At 40.7% G+C, this 22,357-nt stretch overlaps 1 protein-coding gene across 9 annotated transcripts in view; it reads left to right on the top strand.

Annotated features, from left to right (window-relative positions):
• Positions 1–22,357, top strand: part of TENM2 (teneurin transmembrane protein 2) — a 1,508,878-nt gene that overhangs the window by 1,233,042 nt on the left and 253,479 nt on the right. For all 9 annotated transcript variants that reach the window (XM_077895600.1, XM_077895599.1, XM_077895598.1 and 6 more), the window contains one exon: positions 6,317–6,555. In XM_077895600.1, coding sequence (XP_077751726.1) covers positions 6,317–6,555 — 239 coding nt within the window. The remainder of the gene's footprint in view (positions 1–6,316; positions 6,556–22,357) is intronic.

Raw genomic sequence — 22,357 nt, 5'->3', positions numbered from 1 at the left:
ATGTGGTTTAACCAGCTACCACTTCTCAATGCTTCCACTCTAGATTAGTCAGACTCTTTCTGTATCATAAAAATATAATAAAAATTCACAGTATTTTGCATTGATGGGGTCATTCTTATATGGATGCTATGCATGAGTTTCTTGTTTGTTAGACTTCTTTTCAAAATTTTCCATGGTTGTTTAATCAGAGAAAATGTATGCCCTTAATTTTCTAAGCCAATTTGAAGCAAAATCCTGGTTTGCCAAGATTCTGCCTAAAATACATGTCTTTGCTATCATGTAAAATGCATGGGAGAATGGTTGTTAGCTATTCTCTCTCTCTCTCTCTCTCTCTCTCTCTCTCTCTCAGTTTTTATTAGATGGTTTTGATTTCACATGAGGAAAACTGACATTTACCAAAAAGATAGCTGCAGGTAAAGTGATGATCACTGTATTCTTAAGAATTCACTAGGATCTAGGGTCCAGAGCTGAGGACACAGCTCTGTCCTTCCTTGGCCTTACTATTTAATTCCATGGCCGTTCAGAGCCTTCCTGTGCCAGGAAGGATACTGGGTGCTAGGACTAAAGCCCACATGGCTAGAAAGGGAAAGAAGCATGCGAGCTCTTCTTTTATTTTTTGTAAGGCATCAAGGACTGGTTTTCTCTATCCCTTTGAGTGTTAGCAAACTCCAAGGACAGCACTTTGGGGGCCCCTCATTTGCCTTTTCTTTCTGAGGCACAAGTGGCCAATTCTGAGAGCAATTGAGTTGTGCTTGAAAAATGTCAAGTGCATTTGGAAACTACACATTTTTGCTGACGCCTGGAGTCCTGAGCTGAGCTACTTCCATGACCGACCGCTGGGAAGAAGTTCAGTTGGGGCATCACAAATGATTCATCAGAGCATACTGAGCAGGCCCCTGAGGGGGAAAAGCTGTCTTAATAGCTAGTTCAGGGAGAAATCCCCTAAGCCTTCATGGTCCTCCCAGTGACCATCTGGCCAGACCATTACCTTGTGGGTCTTGCTTCATTTTATTTATCTTTTTTTTTCCCCTGCAGCATGTGACAGCAGTCCTTGGGTGAATCAAAGCTTGCATTTTTTTCAACTTGTGATAATGAAAATTTTCAAATGTACAGAAAAGTTGGAGGAATAGTACAAAGTAAGAATAAGCACCTGGTTTCAACAATTGCTATTATTTTGCCACTTTGCCTTACCTATAAAGAGATCTAGAGATACTTCTGCTGAATCATTTGAATGTAAATTTTAGACTTCTTGACACTTTACCCTAAAGGCATCAGCATTCAAAACTCTCATTTAGAAAGATGCATCTAGGGCAGCCCAGGTGGCTCAGCGGTTTAGCGCCGCCTTCAGCCCAGGACATGATCCTGGAGACCTGGGATCGAGTCCCACATCAGGCTCCCTGCATGGAGCCTGCTTCTCCCTCTGCCTTTATCCCTGCCCCTCTCTCTCTCTGGGTCTCTCATGAATAAATAAACAATCAGAAAAAAGAAAGAAAGAAGAAAGAAAGAAAGAAAGAAAGAAAGAAAGAAAGAAAGAAAGAAAGAAAGAAAGATGCATCTACTAAACATCTAGTGTGTTCTCTAGATGTATGGAATTTTAAAAGATATGTATACTAACCATCAGACACATGTGAGAGGGGCAAAATGGTTAGAGTTTCTTAAACTTGAAAACCACATAGAAAGCTTCTTAACCAATAAATGCCCCAGACCCTAGCCCTGAGTCTGAATGGAGGCCAGCAAGTTCTACTTTTCTAATAGAGCACTAAAGTGATCACAAAGCAAGCATTTATGGGACACTTCTTTGGAACTTCTTTTTTTTTTTAATTATTTGTTTGCTGAATTTAACCTTCTGAAGATTTGCAATACCAGGGTGTAGCTGTGTTGTAGAGAAATGGGAGTCTACATATCTTTGGTACTTTGGTTTTATCATTTTAAACATCAGAAACTAGAAAAAAAAAGGAATATGATAACCAAATGAATTTCATTTAGCTACGATCATAACAGACACCATGATACCAAAGGGAGGACTGAGAACTATAGTCTACTAGGGTTAATGCAGTGCTGAAAAGTACATAGTGTTTAATTTTCCTGTGGAAGGATCTGGCCTTGTATGTATAAATATAAACATCTGCCTGTATGCACATACACAAATTTGCAAATCTGGCAAACAGAAGTCAACAGGGCAGAAGGAATCTTAATTTTAAAATTAAAATGTTTGCAGTGCTGTCCTGTTAACATTCATTGTTTAGCCTTAGGAAGCTGTAGGTCATTCATTTAACAAAGATTTGCTGAGTACCCACTATGTGCCAGCCTCTCTTCTAAATGTCAGGGTACAGTGTTGAACACATGAGACAAAATACCTTTTTGCTTTAAATGTCATAGAAGTTCAGATCTAATGATGGAGATAGACAATAAATAATACACAAATACATATATAATTTAGAAAAATAAAGCAGTTATAGCAGAATGGAAAATGACAGAGAAAAAAGAGGGCAGAGGGCAGGGAAGATCTCCCTGGGAAAGTGACACTAGAGCAGAGTAGTGAATGATGTGGAGAAACAAGCTGTGCAGGTATTTCCAGGCAGAAGGAACAGCACGCATAAAGGCCCTTAGGTGAAAATGTGTTGGATGTGATATGATGAGGAATATCAAAAGGACAGGTTAACTGGTGGAGTGAGAGAGGCTAAAGCGGTAGAAAGTACAGTTGGAAAGGTGACCAAAAGGCAGATCACGGCAGGGCATTGTAGGCCATGGGAAGGACTTTTGATTTTATTTTATGTGTTATTGGAAACGGTGATGGATGGATGGATGGATGGATGGATGGATGGATGGATGGATTGACTGACTGATTGGGGAGGGGATAGGAGAACACTGACATGTGACATAATCTGACTTCCTTTTAGAAAAGTGTGGAAGATAGACTGAGTTGTCAGGAGACAATTTTAGGATCTCAGGAAGGAATCCCATACAAAAAATAACAATTATATCCTTCTATTATTTCTTACAAATGAGTGCATTAAAAACAACATTAAAACAATTTAAACTTCTTAATCTTCATCTTAGGATCTCTCAGATGTTGCCAAAACATTGTTTCCAATTTACTGATTCTATCCACAAACATAACTAATGTTCAGGTGCCAGGCACTGGGGGGAACACATGATAGATGATAGATAGATAGATGATAGACAGATAGATAGATAGAGATATCCAAGTATATAATAGATTCTTGAGTGGCAAAGTGATAGAGGATAGGATAGGAGGATAGGGATAGGGATAGAAGAGTAGGGGAAACCTGGGTCCAGGTTTCCCAAGTAGATGGTTGAAAAGTGAGTAGGAGTTGGCTGGGGTAGGATGGGTGGGGAAGCATGGGAGCAGTCATTCCAGGAAGCATTGCACACCATTCACAAAGGCATGATAGTATAAACAACCCAGTTAAGGAAAGATGCATCTTTTGGCATGGCTGAAGCACAGAGTTCAGGGAGCTGGGAGCACAGGGTTAGAGACAATGGTAAAAAAGTTGGGTAGTCATTGTAAAGAGTCTGGTCCCATATTGAGATCTGGGTTTCTTCTTACAGGCATTGGAGGTTCAGCCAGGATTTATAAGCCAGAGCACAAGGACATTTGTGTTTTGGGAAGAACATTAGCAGGAACATTGAAAGGGGAAGGGTTGGTGGGACAGGTTTTCAGAAATAAAATTGATAGGATTCTTTCACCCATTATATGGGAGGAGGTGAGGGGAAAGTAGGAGGTGAAAAATGACTAGTTTCTTAGGCACCGAGGAATAACAGGAATGCAAGAGGAATATGTGTGGGGAGGGGAAGGAAAAGACTGTGCTTGGCTATAACTTGTTCAACACAGCCATGAAATGGAGAAAGAGAGATGCCCAGTACACAACTGGAATGGGAGTCTAGGCATCAGGGAGGAAGCACGTTGGAAATGGAGACCCAGACACTTGAGTCATATGATGCCTGGAGCCATGGGAAAGGAATGAGATCTCTGGGGCAGAGGGGTGAAAACTGGAGCCCTTGTATTTCTAAATATTTATCAATGATGGCTTGCAATGTCTTTATATTTCTTGGTTTTAATTTGATATCCTATTTTCACCACCCACTCTTGGAAAATTATTCAAGAAATACATTTGAGCTTGTTCTAAATCAAATTCCGACATTTTCCCATCACCCTGGCTTTCTGGTGTGCATATGTTCTAGCTTAATTATAAGGCAGTGGACAATTATTTAGTGATTTGGAAAACTCTTCAGGTGTTTGTTTGACATTTGTCAGGCTTTAAATTAAAACTCATGTTTCAGGCTCCTTATGTTGTTCTGAGAATTAATAATAAAAGCTACTTATAATGCACTGAGCACTTACTATGAGACACACTTTTAGTTAAGTGCCTTTCCTACATGATCTTGTGTAATCCACACAACAACCTATGCTATGACATGAGGCACCTGTGCCATCATTTACCCATTTTACAGATGAGGAGATGGAGGCTTTTAAGAACAGCATTAGGTAACTTGTGTAAGCTTACTTGTCTAGGAATGGTACTGCTCAGATCCAGTCCAGGTGACTGTTGCTCCAAAATGCTGCTTCTAAGCACTGTGCCTACTTCCATCTCTTCCAAAAGACACTTTTAATCCAGAGCATTAAAAGAGTGCTATTGGATAGGAAATACAAAGGCTTGTTTATGGAATCCAACCTCTTGCCTTTATTCAGATCATCAAACATACTTATAGTTTGTGTTAATGTTAGCTATATTAAATAACTTACTAATCAGATACCCATTTTCTGACATGACTGTCAGTCATATCAGGTTTGTTTGATCTTTGTCAAGGATTAAAATACTTTCAAGGTTTTGTCCAGAAGCAGCCAAGATACAAATATTTATAATAATAGTGATCTTGCTTCAGAATCCCACCAGGATAGCCTGCTCAGTCCCTTACGCAGGAGAAGTGTGATGTAGTAGGTCCAATTGAAGCATCTAAAGTCAGGCAGACTAGAGTTTCACCCCTAATGACCTTGCTTGCTAACTTCGTAAAACTGTAGTAATAATATAGGGTTGATATGAGGTTTGGATGCAAATAAAACATGTAGCATCATAACTGACATAGAATATGTGGTCAAGTATAGTTGTACCCACTGAAGACTTGAAGAGAAAATGAAATACCTGTATAACATTTTGGAATCTTAGAATCTTAAATTCACAAAAAATGAGGGAAACGCCATTCATTCATTCATTCACTCACTCACTCATTCACTCATCCATTCATTCACTAAAGTCTTCCTTGCATGCTGAACTTTGAGCTGGATACTGGGAACATAAAAATGAACAGGGTATAAAAAAAGACACAGTCCCCAGCCTCCAGCTGTTCAAACTCTAGACACTACTTAATCCATGCTTTAAAGTCCACTATATAAAATAAAAATAAAAAATAAAGTCCACTATATATTTCCTGGAAGATAATTCATCATTTTAAACAAGGAATGGCAAGTCACATTTGAAGTCTTATAAATGGGCACACATAAGAGAAAAATCTCTCAGAGAACTTATGGTCCTTGAAGTGTCCTTGGAGTGACACCCTAACCCTGAGGAAGGGTTATATTAGGTGTCAACTGTAGACCCCATGACCCTACAGTCACACAGTAGCCCTAGAGACCAAGAGCACTTTAATTGGCAGGCAAAGATGTTCTCAAAGAGAAAACATGATCACACTAGCTAGAGGGGCAGTCTCAGGACAGGAAGCAAGATAGAGGGGGAGAAACAGCCCAAGAAGAAAGTTCAGAAGAGACAGTTGAGGGTGACACTCAAGAGCACAGACTTCAGCATGAGATGCAGCTCAGAGTTCACATCCTTGGACAATTGCTTGACTTCTCCAAGCCTGATTTCTCATATCTTAAATGTATGGATTTTTTTAATATTTAGTTCATAAGTAGTTGCGACGGCATATATCTAATGCCTTTAAATGTTAGGTTCCAATATGTGACGCTGCTTTTTGTCATTGTCGTCGTCATCATCATCATCATCATCATCATCATCATCATCTCCAAGTGTCAAATAGCAATCTAGTTACCATATTTGCTTTAAATGCTTTCAGAATTATTGTGAAAGATAAAATCTAGACCTACATGGGAACACATAAATGATGTGAGTTTATGGAATTAATTTATATCGCCATCAAACATAATCTTTGCCCTTTTGTCCATGACAAGGTAAAACAGTTTACTAGAACTAAATAAAGCAGAGTGAAAGAAAAGACACCTGGATGTTCCCCAGGAGCCACCCATGTCCATGCTGACTCTCTCCCTTTTCCTTGCCAGGCACTTTCTCTTTAAGACCTCCTCGGGGAGCACACCTCTGTTTAGCAGTTCTTCTCCGGGATATCCTTTGACCTCAGGAACCGTTTACACGCCACCACCCCGCCTGCTGCCCCGGAATACCTTCTCCAGGAAGGCCTTCAAGCTGAAGAAGCCCTCTAAATACTGCAGCTGGAAATGTGCCGCCCTGTCTGCCATCGCCGCAGCCCTCCTCTTGGCAATTCTGCTGGCATATTTCATCGGTAAGTCAGGGCAGCCTGCTCCAGGAACCCTGGCCGTGAGGAGATGGGGCAGAGGTCGTGGCCTTGTGAGTGGAGAAGGCTTCTCTTGTCTGTACAGTTTGCTTGTTGGCTCCTGAAAGCTCTGAACAATGAGTGAGGGATGGGAGTGCTTTTTCTCTCCTGAAATGTATTTAAATCTGATGAGCTTCTTTCTCAAGATTCTAAATAGTGTTTATCAGATGTGTAAGTCAGCATCCCTACTGGATTCTTTCTTGGAGATGAGCTGAGAATTGTTTCTGCAAACCCATCCCTCATTCCCAAAGTAGTCTTCGAGTCTCTTGTGTCACTGGATTTTAACCCGTCTGAACTCTAAAATTCTTGCAACATGGGTTAACTCCAGCCAAAAACTGAATAGAAGAACAGGGACCAGCATGTCTGAGAACATCTTGATTCAAAGCTAGCATCTAGCTAAGTAGCTAGCTTATTTCCAGAGGTGGGGAACAGAAATAGAATTGAGAGATCAGAGCATACAGCCAGATCTTTGTATGGAATCAAGTCACTCAGATACAGTGGATCTTGCCTACAACCTCTCCTGTGCTTCTGAACCTTTAGTCTCAAATTGAATTGCACCATATTCATGAATCAGGTTCATCTTTCATGCCAACTTGTGTGTTTAGGAACTCAGGATATACCTTAGCGTAGCAGATTGGTAAAGTTGCTGGGGTATTTTTCTTCCTATGCCAGGGATGTTGGTTTGCAAACATGGGGTGTAGCCCTGTAACCTCAGCAAGCAGCATGTGCCAAGAGCTCAGGGACAGGGCACCACATGCATGTGAGCATCCTGGGCTGGACACAAAGCCTGCTCACAGCTCCTGGCCCCAACAAAGAGCTCCGGTGCTATGGCTCTGTTAACTGAGCTTGCCAGTGGCAGATCTCCTGGCCCAGGCAGAGGCCACAGCGGTGTTTGCTAAAGTTTATTTGAAACACTTGATGGTTCTGGCTTGGTTTCAGGGCAGCTATGACAGGCCTCCCCAGTTTGGCTGTGCCATGTTGCAAAGCAAACCTATAAAACATCAGCAGAAAGGAGCCGACTCCAAAATTCTTCTCAACACTTATGCTGAGAAAAAAAAAAAAAAAAGGAAACCCTGATCATTCTGACTTTGTCCCTTTTCCCTTGGCAATGGGGCTTACACACTTCCTTCATCCTCAGGCAGCCAGCCTGGTGCCTGCCAGAGAAGGAATTGGTCCAGGACTTCCCAGACCTTTCTACCCAAGCTTGCCTAATGTCGAGGAAAGGTAGCCATGCAGTCTCATTGATCTGGGGCTCTGCCCAAGGCATCACAAGCCAAAACCTGATGTGAAGTTTTCACTGTCTCCCATAAGATCACTATGCTCACCTTAATATAGAAAAATCAGTTTTTACATTCTTTACCAGTCAGTCACATCTCATATCTCCTAGGAATACCTTCCAAACATGAGAAAAGTGACTGTCTGGGGAAAGGTACCACGTTCATCTGGAACTTTGCAAAAGCCATGGTGCTATAAGCCACAGCCCCACATGGGACTGAGGTCTGATATCCATGTGTCCCTAATTTAAAGTCATGTCTCCTTCTCACTTGCTCTTGTTGAAGGATGGAGTAATGGAATGACTTGCGGGGGAGGGGGAAGGGTGTCTATTGCACACTCAATGGCTTGAGTAGAATCTTTCGTGTCGTTCCAGGGAGTTTTGTGTACTTCCCAGGTAACTGTTCAAGGAGGCTTGGTAAGAGCAAATTGAATTGCCTTTGGGGTCTTTGCATGATTTGACTTTGTGTCAGAAACTTCAAAAAGGGTCCATGAGCTCACTTCTCAGGCTTAATGTTCTGCTGAGCTGGTAGGCGCCATAGGGAGCCCAGATACAGAAATTGAGGCACTGCTCGCCTCTGCCAATACCGTCCCCAGTGTACCTCCTACTTTATTTGCCAGAGAGAGATAGATGGCTACTGCCTGATGTATTGAGCTTGATAGTTAAAATATAATAGCTTTCTGTAGGGTGATTATATAAATGGGAAACCATATAGTGAGAGTTTAATGTTTTAATTGGGTGTGTAACTTGTAAATGATGAATTAGGAAACATCTTTATCCTCAGTCTGGAGGCTACTAGAAGCTGGACCTGAGCATCTTAGGATAGTTTATTAGATTATAATCCATCATTTTCTATTATGTATGCTTTAGGTAAGATTATTCTTTAACCCTAGAGTATTAAAGCATAGTTTATGACTCAAAATGAGTGATGGTAGGGGCCAGCTTCCCCAGCAGTCGTGGTGGTGAGCGTGGAGCCATAGGGCTTCTCTCCAGAGGTGATGGCAGGTCTGCAAGCACCAGGAGAGGTCACGGTCTTGAGTGCTGATCTTGACCCAATGATCCCTTTCTCCTTTGCCTTGACAAAGTTGTTTTCCTTCTGGGTTTTGGTTTCCTAAGTTAAATCCGGAAGCATGATGGTTATTTACGTGCAGAAACTCCAAAGTATGGTAAGGATTAATTAATGTGTATAAATCACTTTGAAGATGAAAAGCAGTATATTATTAATTATGGAGCTGCAGGGGCATAAACAGTGCATTATAAATACAGAGAAAAGTGCTGTTGGGAGCAACGAGTGATTGTGCCCACTGAGAAAACAAGCCATCAGGGAAGGATAGAAGGGCAACATCAAAATCAAAGCCCTCCTGTTAAGGAGACTGGAATTTTTAAGACTTGAGCCTTCTTCTGGTTCATACATGACTCCATGTTCCACTAGAACATGACAAGTCTTGAAACTAAAGCATCAGCCCCAAGATATTTATGGATAGGCACTGGGCTCAGGCCTACCAGGAGCTGTGACAAATAGGTCAAAATATTTCCTTGCATGTTCAAACTCATGAGGAAAAGACTCAAGAAATGAGCGATATGGAATAGTTCAGCCCCATGACAAGTTCTTCCTTACATACAGCTTGTAGATGAGTGTAAAAGCAGAATGAGGTCAAGCCTTGTGTATGTTGGAACATGTGGGCCTTTACCAACTCTGGAAGGATCCTCTAGTTCCTCCTGACACAACTGGGGTCAAAGATCTTTTATTCTGTACTCTTCCATCAGATTCTTCCAGTGTACATAATATCCTGGAATAAATTTCTCTGCAAAGCTGCATAAACCACTGGGGAACCATTTTGTGCATCACTCAGCCCCTGGCCTGAACGGTTCCTAGAGGGTACTGACTGTGAAATGCAAGAGACTTTCCCTCTCAGGAAGTTGTCTTACATCCTGGGGCAGCTCAAGTGCTTTCATTGCCTGCAACACCAGAAATCCCCCTAGATCCCTCGGTTTCTGGATCATGTAACCAATATAGTGTTTCTCACCTGTTTTATGCCAACTCTGCTGTGTTTTCATCCTCATAGTATACATAACAATAACTGATTGGCCAACTTCCATTTGCTTAGAACTGCAAACTTTTTCATTTAAAGCATCTTTATGTAATTATTAAATTTGAACCATATCCCCAGCCCCCACCAAATATTCTAGCAGAAAATAAAATCGGTATGTTGCAATCATTTCACAGAGTTGATGCTGAAGTGCAGAGTGTCTGCAATCATGCGGCTGGTTAGTTGCAAGGGTAAGACTAGGTCTTTGGTCTCCTGATTACTCTCCTGATTATTTCCAAATACTGCATGAGACTGAAATGATGCCTTTTGTAGCATCAACTCCCTGTATCTGATTTTGTCCTTATTAACAAGAGAGAATAATTAGTTCCTTTCTTTCCCAAACCATCTTCTGGTGATTCCTGCAGTGGAGAGAAACCATATCTGTTGCTCAGTCTTCTAACCTGTCCTTATGTTTCTGTTTTCCCAAACATCTTCTGTTATAGAGGTCAGCAAATATTTTCCGTAAGGAGCCAAATAGTAGATGTTTTTGGTACTGTGGGCCATGCAGTCTCTGTCACAATTGCTCTACTCCACTGTACACACAGAAGCAGCCATACACACAGCTATACATAGCTATGTTCCAGGAGACTTTAATTATGGACACTGAAATTTGAATTTTATGTACTTTTCATCTGTCATGAAATATTTTTCTTTTGATTTTTTTAAAAACTATTTAAAATGCAAAACTATTCCTTACCTCATATGCTGTTAAAAGCATACAAACAGGTGGCAGACTGGATTTGGCCCTCAGGCCACGGTTTGCCAACCCCTCTTTGATTATATTACTGTTCTCTTCCTAAAAATACCTTTTCAGAGTTTCTCCATTTTTACAGAGAAAAAAATGCTTTCAAACTGGCTAAGAGTCCAACTATATGTCCATTGTAAATGGACCAGGTGATTATTTTCTGATGCTGCAATCCCACTTCGTAATGAATTATATACCTGACTTTCTGATCCAAACCAAAAGGTATAAAAAGCAAGCCATTTTTCTCTTTAAAAACTTCCCAAAGATAAAAATGTGCATCCTAATAGAACGCTTGAAACAGCGCTTCAAAAAAAAAACAAAAAAAGAAGAAAGAAAGAAACTGCACTTTAACTCTTGGGTTGTGTGGAATTGCCTAAAAACTTTGCCACATACTCTCATGTCTTCAATCTTCTGTTACCCTGGGTTCCTCTGCAAAATCACTCCCTGTTTTTAAAGGTGCCTCAGCCCCGCCGTACCTTCTTTGTTGAGGTTTTCCAACAGGTTGTAACAGGGCAGGTTCACTGAATGACATCACTGCTTTCTTGTCCTAGGTTAAGATTGGATAGATCCAGTTTCCTTAAAAGGCACCAAAGTTCTTAAACAGGCTACCCCATCAAGGAAGAAAGATGCTTGTGATGCATGACTTTGTTGTTGAAATCCAGATAATCCTAGAAATTCTAAGATGAGAGTCAACACAATGGTTCACCGCGACACAGGACTCAGACTATCACCCCTGAGTTAAAGACAGTATGTAACGTACGCTGAGTTTCTGTCAAAAGCTCTTCTTGTGGTTGGGAAGGGAGGTGGAGGGAAAGATAAGAGCATTTATGTCATCCTAAATTAGTTTTTAGCTCTTCAGATCTCTGCCAAACTAAAATACATATATATATTAGAAAGTCACCTTGTCTTTTTTCACTACAGTAATTCCTGCCAAATATGAAATACTATGTTTTAAGTAAGCTGCTCAACGCTCTGTCTTCTGCCACTCTCACTTTGATCTGGGAAGAACGCGGGCCATCAACATGTCAGGATGTTAAAAGTGTGGTAATTTGGGGTGCTTTCAGTTTCTTTTGAAAACAATGAGAGATTATTTTCTATGGAAACTAAAAGCCTACAATGTGTTTAAAGTTGCTACACTTGAAAATTGATATGTTGAGACTCCTACTGATGAATCCTGTGTTCAGAGCTGCTATTTTGTGTATTCCCATCTCACTGAACAGAGCAGATTTGAGGAAAACATAAAGAAAATGACAGAAAATGATGAGAATAGTACACTTACCCAGCATCCTTTGTGAGGATACAGCCTAGGAAAAATGTTGGCCCTCTCATTCAGACTCACTGCTCTTTGGGTATCCAGAGAGATGCTAAACCTTGCCTTCTGTGTGAATTCCAATTTATGTATTTGCCTCCTATTATCTGAAATGCAAAAAGGCATTAGTGATTAAATCTGAAAAATCTTGCAAGTAACATTTCCACCCAGCTCCCCAGTCCCAGATAGTCAAACCTCGTAGTTATTCCCCACAGAGAAGAAGAGAACTGCCCACAAAGAAATCAGGGGACCTAGTCATGTTGTCAGTTCTGATGTTAGTAACAGACTTTAGATATGCTAATGTGCTCTTAACCAGATAATAAAGTCCTGTCAGCACTGACACACTGGTGAGTCTTTGGCAGTGGGGCTCGTGTTTCATAATTGCACACCCAATTTCAGACGATCTGTCAATTTATGGAAAGCAAATTAAGTCATTAGCTAGGTCTCCATCACCTAGCAGCCATGTGGCAGCATGTGTATCTCATGTTTGACATTCAGGGAAGTTCCTTTACTGAGATGAGGTGTCTTTGCTTTCCTCTACAAGGCACCTGTCAGAAATCAAGATAGTCAACTAATACAGGGCTTTCCCACCCTCATGGGCAAGCTCCACAGATGAGGAAGAGGAAACAACTCTTGGTCCCTACTCCGTAGACCATCTTAATGCAAAACCAGGGAAGAGTGGGTGGAAGCTACAACCCCATGCCTCTCCAGGACCATAACGGGGATCCAGGGCATCAGTATGATCTGCTGGCCCAGGACTTTGTGGCTCCACAGAGCATGTATTGGGTGAATGCATATGGAGAGTTCACCACGTGTCTATCCCTTAACTCCCCATTCAGGCCTTTGTCCTAAAATTTCTCTCTGACAATTATCTCTCCAGCAGTCATCAGTGTTAAGAAGCAGCCAGGGGATGCTATGACATTATTTTGTTTCTTGCCACGTGCTTGCTTTATTTGACTAGATCACTTAGGGTGGTCACCAAGTGCACAGATACTTTACCTTCCACAGGAGGCTTTCAAATTCCTTACTTCCTAAGTGTTGCATGTGTTTATTTTTACTTGTTACATGATTTAGAATTCTGGATACAGCTTCTATTATACTGTAAATAAGTGTTTTTTATTCTATGTTTTTTCCTATAACACAATTGCAGAGGTTCTTGCTGTGGTAACTAAAAGAGTACCATCTTGGGGCACCTGGATGGCTCAGTCGGTTATGTGTCTGACTCTTGATTTCAGTTCAGGTCATGATCTCAGTGTTGTGAGATCGGGCCCCACATCTGGCTCACATGCTGGGCATGGAGCCTCCTTAAGATTCTCTCTCTACCTCTGCCCCTCTCTGCTGAAAGAAAGAAAGAAAGAAAGAAAGAAAGAAAGAAAGAAAGAAAGAAGAAAAAAAGAAAAAAGAAAGAAAGAAAAGAAAAGAAAGAAAAGAAAAGAAAAGAAAAGAAAAGAAAAGAAAAGAAAAGAAAAGAAAAGAAAAAAGAAAGGGACCAGCTTGATGTAAAGGAAAGCACATGCATGGGCTTTGGTGTCAGACAGACCTGAGTTCAAATTCTGACATATATTCTTTTTTTTTTTAATTCTTTTTTTTTTTTTTTATGATAGTCACACAGAGAGAGAGAGAGAGGCAGAGACACAGGCAGAGGGAGAAGCAGGCTCCCTGCACCGGGAGCCCGATGTGGGATTTGATCCCAGGTCTCCAGGATCATGCCCTGGGCCAAAGGCAGGCACCAAACCGCTGCACCACCCAGGGATCCCTCTGACATATATTCTTAAAAGCCATGTGATTTGGGCTTGCTGTTTAATCTCCCAGTACCTTAGTTTCCTTATCCAAAACAGTGGAATAGTTCCTGCCTTGAAATGAAATTTCAAGTCTTGACTGAAATTATATAGGTATCCAACTTTTCTTCAAATGCAGTATATCATCAAGTAAAAGTAATGTCATTATTGTAGGTATCCCAAAGTACTGAAAAGTACTTATCATTTATAATTTTTATTTTGTAGTTTTGGAAAGAGATAGACACAGACCACTTGGAATGTTGTACAGCTATGTGAATAGATAGGTCCATAGTCAGACCAGCAGACCAGTAGACCAGTGTGCTGCCTGGCCAGCCATGATTATACAGAAACACCAGTTATAAGATGCATTCTGGTTTCAGAGAGATGAAGACAACTGAGTTTTAGAATCAGTGAAGTGTGGTGGTACCTGGCACAAAACAGAAGCTCAACTAAACAGAGTTATTATAATGATTATATTGACTACCACCCTGCTAGACCAGGTCCGTCGAGAAATATAACCAGGTTCTTGGATCACTGTATCTCTGGAACAGAGCCTAACACCTTGTAAACATCAATAAATATCTGTTGGATTAATAAATGCTGATTAGGGTTAGGGCTGAGTTGGATCATTTGTTGACAGCATTATCAAGTACTCAGAATCCTCAATTCCTAATTTCATTTGTTCCCCCACGTAAAGGGAAGTTTCTGGTTCCCTGATGTTGTAATTGCCTCTGTTCCCAAATTGCATTTCCAAGTTAGAAAGCATTTAGGCAATGGAACAGTTAGGGGGGATGTGTAAGCACCACATTTAAGCCCTCTAGCAGGAATCTGTGATTCCCTGAAATCGAGAAAGCTAGTGAGTGAAACTGGGAAGTGTTTGTGTCTGGCATACGGCCACCATTTGGCACTCATATTACAAAAGTATAGCAGAATTTAGTTGGAGTTCAAGGTGAAGAAGCAAATAATGGCATAAATCTGAAAGTCTGTTGGCTGCTTCTCTGTAAATGAGGATGTGCTAAGAAATGAAGCAATTGCTACAAGGCACCAAATAGAGAAAAGGACTATTATATGGTGAATTAGGTCTGTGTACACAAGCAGAATCTATTGTGCTCTGAAATGCCCTGCTTAGCTGCATAGCCTCATACAACAGAAATTTGACCCCGAAGTGAACTTTTAGAACATTCATATTTTTCTTGAGGTCACCTTAAATCATACTTCTTGTGTCCTTCTTTGAAAATTCCTTTCTAGAAAATTCACGTTTCAGTTGTTAAGAATAGACACTCAGAATTTTTGCCTCATCCCTTTTCTCATCAAATAAATCATTTATTAAATTGATGTCTCATATTAAGATCCTCTGCATTAGGAGAGCAAATGGTCCATCAACTATATTAACATATTTAATATTACCATAAAAGAGAAGATAATGCATTGCCTGTTCCACTAATTTCATTTTTTATTATCAATTTCTAGCCTTAAATAAATATGTAAATATCAGACTGTCTCAGAATATACAGCAGTCCTTAGCTACATGTAGATAAGAAAAGAGTTTCACTGAAGAAAATATTGTTCTCCTTTCTTGGAAAGAGAGATTTATATGATTCATAATATGTATATCTTTTTTTTTCCCTAAAAACCAAAGCTACAGATGAGAAGGGAAGATCAGCTTTGCCTCCAATCTTTACCTTTCTTTCATCAGGACTTGATTCACAGCTGTTAGGGAAGGTCCTTCCCTTGGGATGAGTTTTCAGTGGAGTTAGGTCATTTGTGGGAAGATTTGTACAAACATGTTTGGCACTCCCCTAGGGACTCTGATCTTTATAAAAGAAAAGCGTATTACCTTGCTTTTGCCTTTGTGGTCATGATGCAATCCTATCAGTTCACTTACTTTTATTACACCATGAGCGTTTTAGAAGCACGTTGATGAAGTTTAGATTAGACTTGCTTATATTCCACAGGGAAAAGTAAGTGGCAGTGTGTCAAATGCATTCTGCTCTTCAGGCCATGATAAACAAGATGACATCTTGCAAAAAAGTTTGGTGTGCCTTTGAATTAGAAGCATTGTTGAAACTGGTTTTAAGGCTACCTTATGCCCCAAATTTTACAAACCTAGACAGCTAGGGCATTCACTGAATTAGAGTTCATGTGTTTAGACTTTCTTTTAACAAGAAGATTAGTATACTTCCTTGAGAAAGCTATCTCCTCTCTTGCGAAAATTGTAGGTTAAAGGTGTTTTTTCCTATGAAAAATCTTTGTACAACTTTGTATATTCATATTATGTGTTTTTTATCAATTTAAAGTTTATTGCATTTATTAATTCTAGGTTTTTTCCATTGCACAAGAAATTTTCTTTAGGCAAGTGATTGGCTAGTCACATTGTCTGCTGGAATCTGCTGACCATCCTTGGAAACTAGGACATTTTTACTCAAAGTCTTTTCCTAGACCTAGAGTCTCATAAGCACCCCAATAAAATAGTATGCTTAATAGGAAAGCTGCAAGAGACTGGGTAATTTATGTTTTGCATAAATGACCTGTGCCACAATGTTAAGACATTTGAGTTTCATTTTTCCAAGATCCATCAGGAAACAGAAGCTTTTATACTAAAAAGCTTTTTACTAACTCACTGGTATGAACAAATGGTCAGCCATCTTTTCTTCCCCCCACCGTCCCAGAAATATGAAGTGGTCTAACCAGTACACAATAAGAGATTGAAGAGATTTGTGTCTAGTTTTAGCCAATCTGTTTTTGCCAAATGAAGTCATTGTCTCCTCTTGAATTTACTTTAAAAACTGTAAAGCTTCTCAAAAAAATAAAAGCTGGCCTGTGATTAGCTTACACTTCTCAGGAACTCGGGCAGTAAAGAGCCAAAGAAAGAATATATACCAAAAAGAATGGGTTGAAGTTAAGACAAAAAGTAAGGAAAAGGCATAAGAAGCTGTGAACAGAGTAATTAGAAATGCTCACAACCAATGCCAGCTACGAGATACCATATACTAAGCAGGATAAAGCATGGAATAATTAGAAGGCACGAGGGATAGGGGAAAGTGACACCCAGCACATCACATTGCATGTAATCTTCTGCATGATTTCTTGAACCAATACGTCCAACCAAGGTAATGAGATGAAAAGCAATCCTTGAGAATTGCTTGGAGGTGCTGTTTCACCCCCTCATCTTATATCATTAAACTTCGGATCCCTCATGAACTACTTAGATAAATAACAGTGGACAGCTCAACATTTATCCAAATAAACCAGAAAGCCACCATGATAAAGGAAATTGAATTTATAGACACAGCAGGCCCTTGCCTAATAGATGAGAGTAATGTGTCTAATGTTGAAAATCAATCTATATTTCAAATACAGTGTATGAAGGGGGAGGCATTAAAATCACCTCCTACAAAATTATTTCTCACTAAGGTTGGTTTATCTTCTGTTGGATCTAATTGATACTCATGTAACTCCACTACGGTCTTTGCTACTGCAAATGATGTAAGAGAAGGAAAGAATGAATATGCCTATTGGAGGAGCCAAGGGAGCATTGAAAGTTAGGCTTAGAAAAATCAACCTTTTTCTTCAGATATGTTGTCTTTGGAATGACCCTTGAAGCCAGGAAGCAAGTATATTTGTTTTTTAATCAAGTGAGGGCATACTTGAAAGTCTTCTGTTCAATCTTAATCCTAAACAGACATGAGAGAGGAGAATTATTTTATACTGCATCCTTCCTCTGCTTTATTTTGCCTATTGTCATAATGTAAAAGAAGGTCCAGTAGGAATATCTGAGATGACCCAACAGTTTCAGCTCCCAATCAGATTCAATGGATTTATGAACGGCTTCCTGATTCCTAACTGGGCATGTCTTGGTCTCAGGTAGGACATGGGTATGCCTAGGCCAATAGCATCTCACGGCTCACCCAAGTCTGGACTGGTAGGAGGACAGAGGGCTTGAGCAGGGGAGTGGGACAGAGAAAGTGAAGGAACAAGAGGTCAGCTGTCCTATTTGTATGTGTGTGAGTGGTGCCCCCATACTGCTACTCTCACAGATACTGCCCCAAACATTCTAGTCAGGAAGAGTCTTCAATATGTGTACATTTTAATTAAATATTTTGACAGATTCTTTTGGTCTGACTTTAAGGAAACCAGCTTCTGATCCTGCTTCCAAAGGCTTAATCTTTCACATTGTTTGTTTACTCACACAGATGTGGATGTCACTGCTTCTTCCTCATTCTCTCTTCTATATGTTCTACCAGTAAGTATCCTTGGAGGAAGTCCAGATTTATCCTGCCCTGTCAGGTTTAATTTTTTAAAAGGAATATACATACATTACAATTCATTTAATTTTAGACTTTTAAAAAAATTTCCTGGTATGCCAATTGCAACTTTATCCCACTTCTTGTCTCCTTGACCCTCTGCCTCTTCACCTTGGCTTTTTTAGGTGGGGGTGGTCAGGATAAAGTGTACCCAAGGGCTTGTGGTCTTGGCCCTGTCTGGGAGAAAATATCTCTATTTCTTTTGTAGGGATGTGGATGCCGATTGCATGGTATTTTATTCTTCTCTTCAAAACTGACAGGAATTAAGCCTTTGGAAAGGTCAGCTGACCCAGTAGTGCTCTCTGTATTGTAGTGAAATACCAGTGGCTTGTTTTAATGTCAGAGGCAAATTGGAGAGTGGACCCGACTGAAATATCTGTGACTAAATTTGTCCTGAAGGAAGAAAAAGAATTGTCTGTCACGTTCGCATGACTAAGGGGTTTATTAAACAAGCTGTTGTGTACCCCACCCAGGGAGAAGGCTGTCAAAACATGAAGGGAAAAAAAAGAGAGAGATCACACAGAAGCCAAGCCTGAACTCTTCTCATAATTGCATGTCTGAGCACCTTGGCTAATTTGCCCACGCCCTTTGTAATTCTTTCTTGATCACACACTGCTGCTGCCTCACCCCTGACCAGAAATGTTCCTGTGCCCGTATCTCCCACAGTAGCATGAGACAAAATGACAGAACAGACCAAAAAAACATGGCTTGTGGAGAAGGTCCCCAGAGTGCATGGGATTGGCTCTGGGCTTGTTGCTGCACCCTTTAAAACCCAATTACTGGGTCAAGTGGACAGCAGGAGTTTTCTTTGCAGGGCTAGTCTGACATCTCTCTCGGTAGAAACATAAAGAAGGACTCCAGACACGAAACATGATTAGGTGTGCTTTGCAAAACAATGGAAAGGATTCTTTACATTGTGCAAATGTTGTCAAATTTTGGCTGATTTTAATTAGTGTGAGAGGCCCAGTAGGGTGCAGACCCAATGGCAAAGAATCTATGTTGACGCGGAGAGGGAAACAAGTATTGTAAGAAAAAACAAGCATGTACAAGGGACAAAAATACGGGAAGGCATTCCTTAGAGTAACTATAGTATATATGGTGTTTGTATTTCTTTTGCTGGGCATGTAAAGGGAGAAGGAGGCCAGGTAAATAGTGAGAGAAAATGAGTTTCCGCTGGCCTCTTTAGAACCAGAAGGAACCACATGCTCAACATTGGCGTAGTGAATAAACGGAAGCTCAGACTTCCTGGCTGGCTCAGAAAATCCTCTGACTTAGATTAAGTCAGTTCTTATATTTCCACTAGATGATGAGGCCCCAGTTTTAGCCTATCTCTTCACTCTCCTGTTCCAAGCATCCTAAGAGACTAACCATTTATCTCTGAAAGCCAAAGAAAAGAGCATGATGTGAGAGGAGGGAGTAAAGCTAGTAGCCCAGGAAAGATTACTCTGATGCTGAATGGGCAGGGGCCTAACATCTCTCCCCCGAGCCACATGACCGTGGTAGAGTCCTGAGGTTCTAGCACACCAGGGTGGCCAGGGGACCATGGTTTCTTGACTGAAGCTTTGCCACACATGCAGAAAGGTTCTCTGTGTAGAAAAGAATTTTAATTTGGGGCTTTAATGCCTTTGAAAGCGCATCAAGAGTAACACTGACATGCTTTCACCATAGCCTTGGAATCCTAAAATAAATAATAGAAAAATTGTGATTTAAAATATAATTCCAAATACTAACTGGGCCCCGCTGCCTAGATGAGTAATAAGCTTCAATAAATGTGTGACAGGCACAAGGCTCTTCAGTATGAAGAGTAGTGAGGCCTCAGAAATAGAAATAGGTTTTTCATTACATGAGGGATTATGTTCAGCCTGACTGTGGAGCCCGTCGGCAGGGCCACAGCTGCATCTTCTGCCTGCAGACGTATTAACGGGTAATAGTCAAGCAGGCCCGCGCAGCCTGCAACAGCGATTTGTTTTAAGGAAGGGAGAAAGGTCGCTTTCTCCCACTTAAGTCAGGATTAGCATTGTTTACTACACACTTTCCCTTAAACTTCTATTCGTCTGTGCTAATAAGCTGCAATTGGAGTCAGGTTCCACCTGAGTGCCTGCTAAAATCTGCAAGGAAGCCTAGGATGGAGAAGCGGCATGGTTCGGATTGGTGGTGGTTGTTCTCTCATTTTGACCCACCAACACACACAAGGATACTTCTCTTTGAAGACCATACAAAGTTTTATTGTTGAATTTCAAGCAAGCTCAGCTATTCATCTGAGTCTTTCCTAATACAAGAACTCAGAGTCAGCACATGCATACTCTGGGCCTCCCTTCTTTTCAGAACTGAGATGTGGGTGTCAAGAAGCTGAGTTGGGCCCACCCTGCCCCTTTTGTGACTAAGGAAACTGTGGGGTCTTGGAAGATGAGTTTCAGGAGGAATTTGAGAAAGGTTTGGGGACTTGGGTATAGAAAGGCAGCCATTATGAAGAGAGTTGATTTCAATATGAGATAGGCTTTCTTTTGCACATTCAATCAACACAGAATTCCCAGCCTCTGTTCTTTCTTGACCCAAATAATGACTCACTGAAACTTCCGACTTCCAGCATCATTGTTCACCTGGATCAGGAGACCTGATCTCTGGGTGTGGTGGTTCCTCACTTTTGGGCCCAACTGGGCATTGGAGAAGTCCCGTGAAGAAAGCCCTGGATTTGGTTTTGCTAGGTTCCCATCTCAACCCTTAGTAACTGTGTGCTTTGGGGAAAGTCAATTTAACACCCTGAGCCTCATATTTCTCAACTTTTAAGAAATAGTCAATAACAGTTATAATGATAATGTTACCTTTATCATAGTCTTCCTATGTGATATTTAAAGCAGATTTTGATATCTACTAAAGGATATTGAGCTGTTTGTGTATTCATTCAAAAGAAAAAAATACACAGATGCTAAGGTGCAATTTAGGAATTAGACTATTGAAGTTCAGAGAGGAGAAACCCCCAAGGATTGGATGAGTTGAGGATGACCAGGTGGCTCCAGTTCCAGGTCCACCCAGTCCTGGAAGGATGGAGAGAAATGGAATTAGGAATGGGTTGAGAAGATTGCAGGCAGCAGGGTAGGAAAGGGGCCAGAATTAACAGGACATGGTACAGGGGAGATTAGGGGCTTAGCCAGTGAGAAGAGGGCTGTCTCATGAAGAACGGTAGGAAATATGAGGTGAGGTAGAGCAGCACCAGATGATGGATGGCCTAGAAGTCTGTTAGAAGATTTAACTTGATTAGTTTGGTTATAGAGGGGTATTTAAGGTTCATAAGCAGGAATGTTACATAAAATTATGACATGCAGGGATCCCTGGGTGGCGCAGCGGTTTGGTGCCTGCCTTTGGCCCAGGGCGCGATCCTGGAGACCCGGGATCGAATCCTACGTCGGGCTCCCGGTGCATGGAGCCTGCTTCTCTCTCTGCCTCTGTGTGTGTGTGTGTGTGTGTGTGTGTGTGTGTGTGTGTGTGACTATCATAAATAAATAAATAAATTAAAAAAAAAATTATGACATGCTATCATGTCAGTTATCTAGTAGATGCTCCATAAACATTTATATGCTAATTGATTGAGGATTTGGAATAGATTGGGAAATGGACAGAAGACAGGGAGACTTATCCAAAGGCTCTGGCCATAATCAGTGGATATGTGACTTGGTAAAGGCCTAGATTAGAGGGGGAGCCATGGAAACAGAGAAACAGAGTGAATGTGTCAGAGATTCCTTCCAAAGAAGAAAAGGCAGATTTAGGATATGATTTGTATTGTATTGACTGTGGAGATGAAGAAGACAGAAATATCTAGTATGTCCTTCAGATTTCTAATCTGTGTCTGCAGAGGAGTAGTGTCAAGAATGGTAAACTGAAAAATTAAAAATTAACACACCATATTTAAATCACTATACCCTTTTCTAAAAGCATGGTTGGCCCAAACATTTTTTTTATTGGCACAGAATTCTACCAACGCTGGCAAGAAGCCATTCTTTTTTTAATGCACTCAGTAAATCTCTGTGCAGTTTCTTTATTATGAGAAGGCCCTTTGATCCAATAAAACCCATCAAGACCCCTTCTGAGGCATTCACTCTGGATTTTGTATGAAAGTCCATGGAGAAAAAGGAGAGCAGAATTGGGTTAAAGCTAAACTCTGAAAAGCTAACAAAATGCCTCCATAACAGTGCTCATATATAGTGCAGATTTTGTGAACCAAAAAGAGGCATCAGGATATACGTTGAAACTCAGC

The sequence above is a fragment of the Canis aureus genome, chromosome 4 (genome assembly GCF_053574225.1).
Source record: "Canis aureus isolate CA01 chromosome 4, VMU_Caureus_v.1.0, whole genome shotgun sequence".
Lineage (NCBI taxonomy): Eukaryota > Metazoa > Chordata > Mammalia > Carnivora > Canidae > Canis > Canis aureus.
The sequence above is the reverse complement of the archived record's forward strand: the minus strand, read 5'-3'. Positions and strand labels throughout refer to the sequence as shown.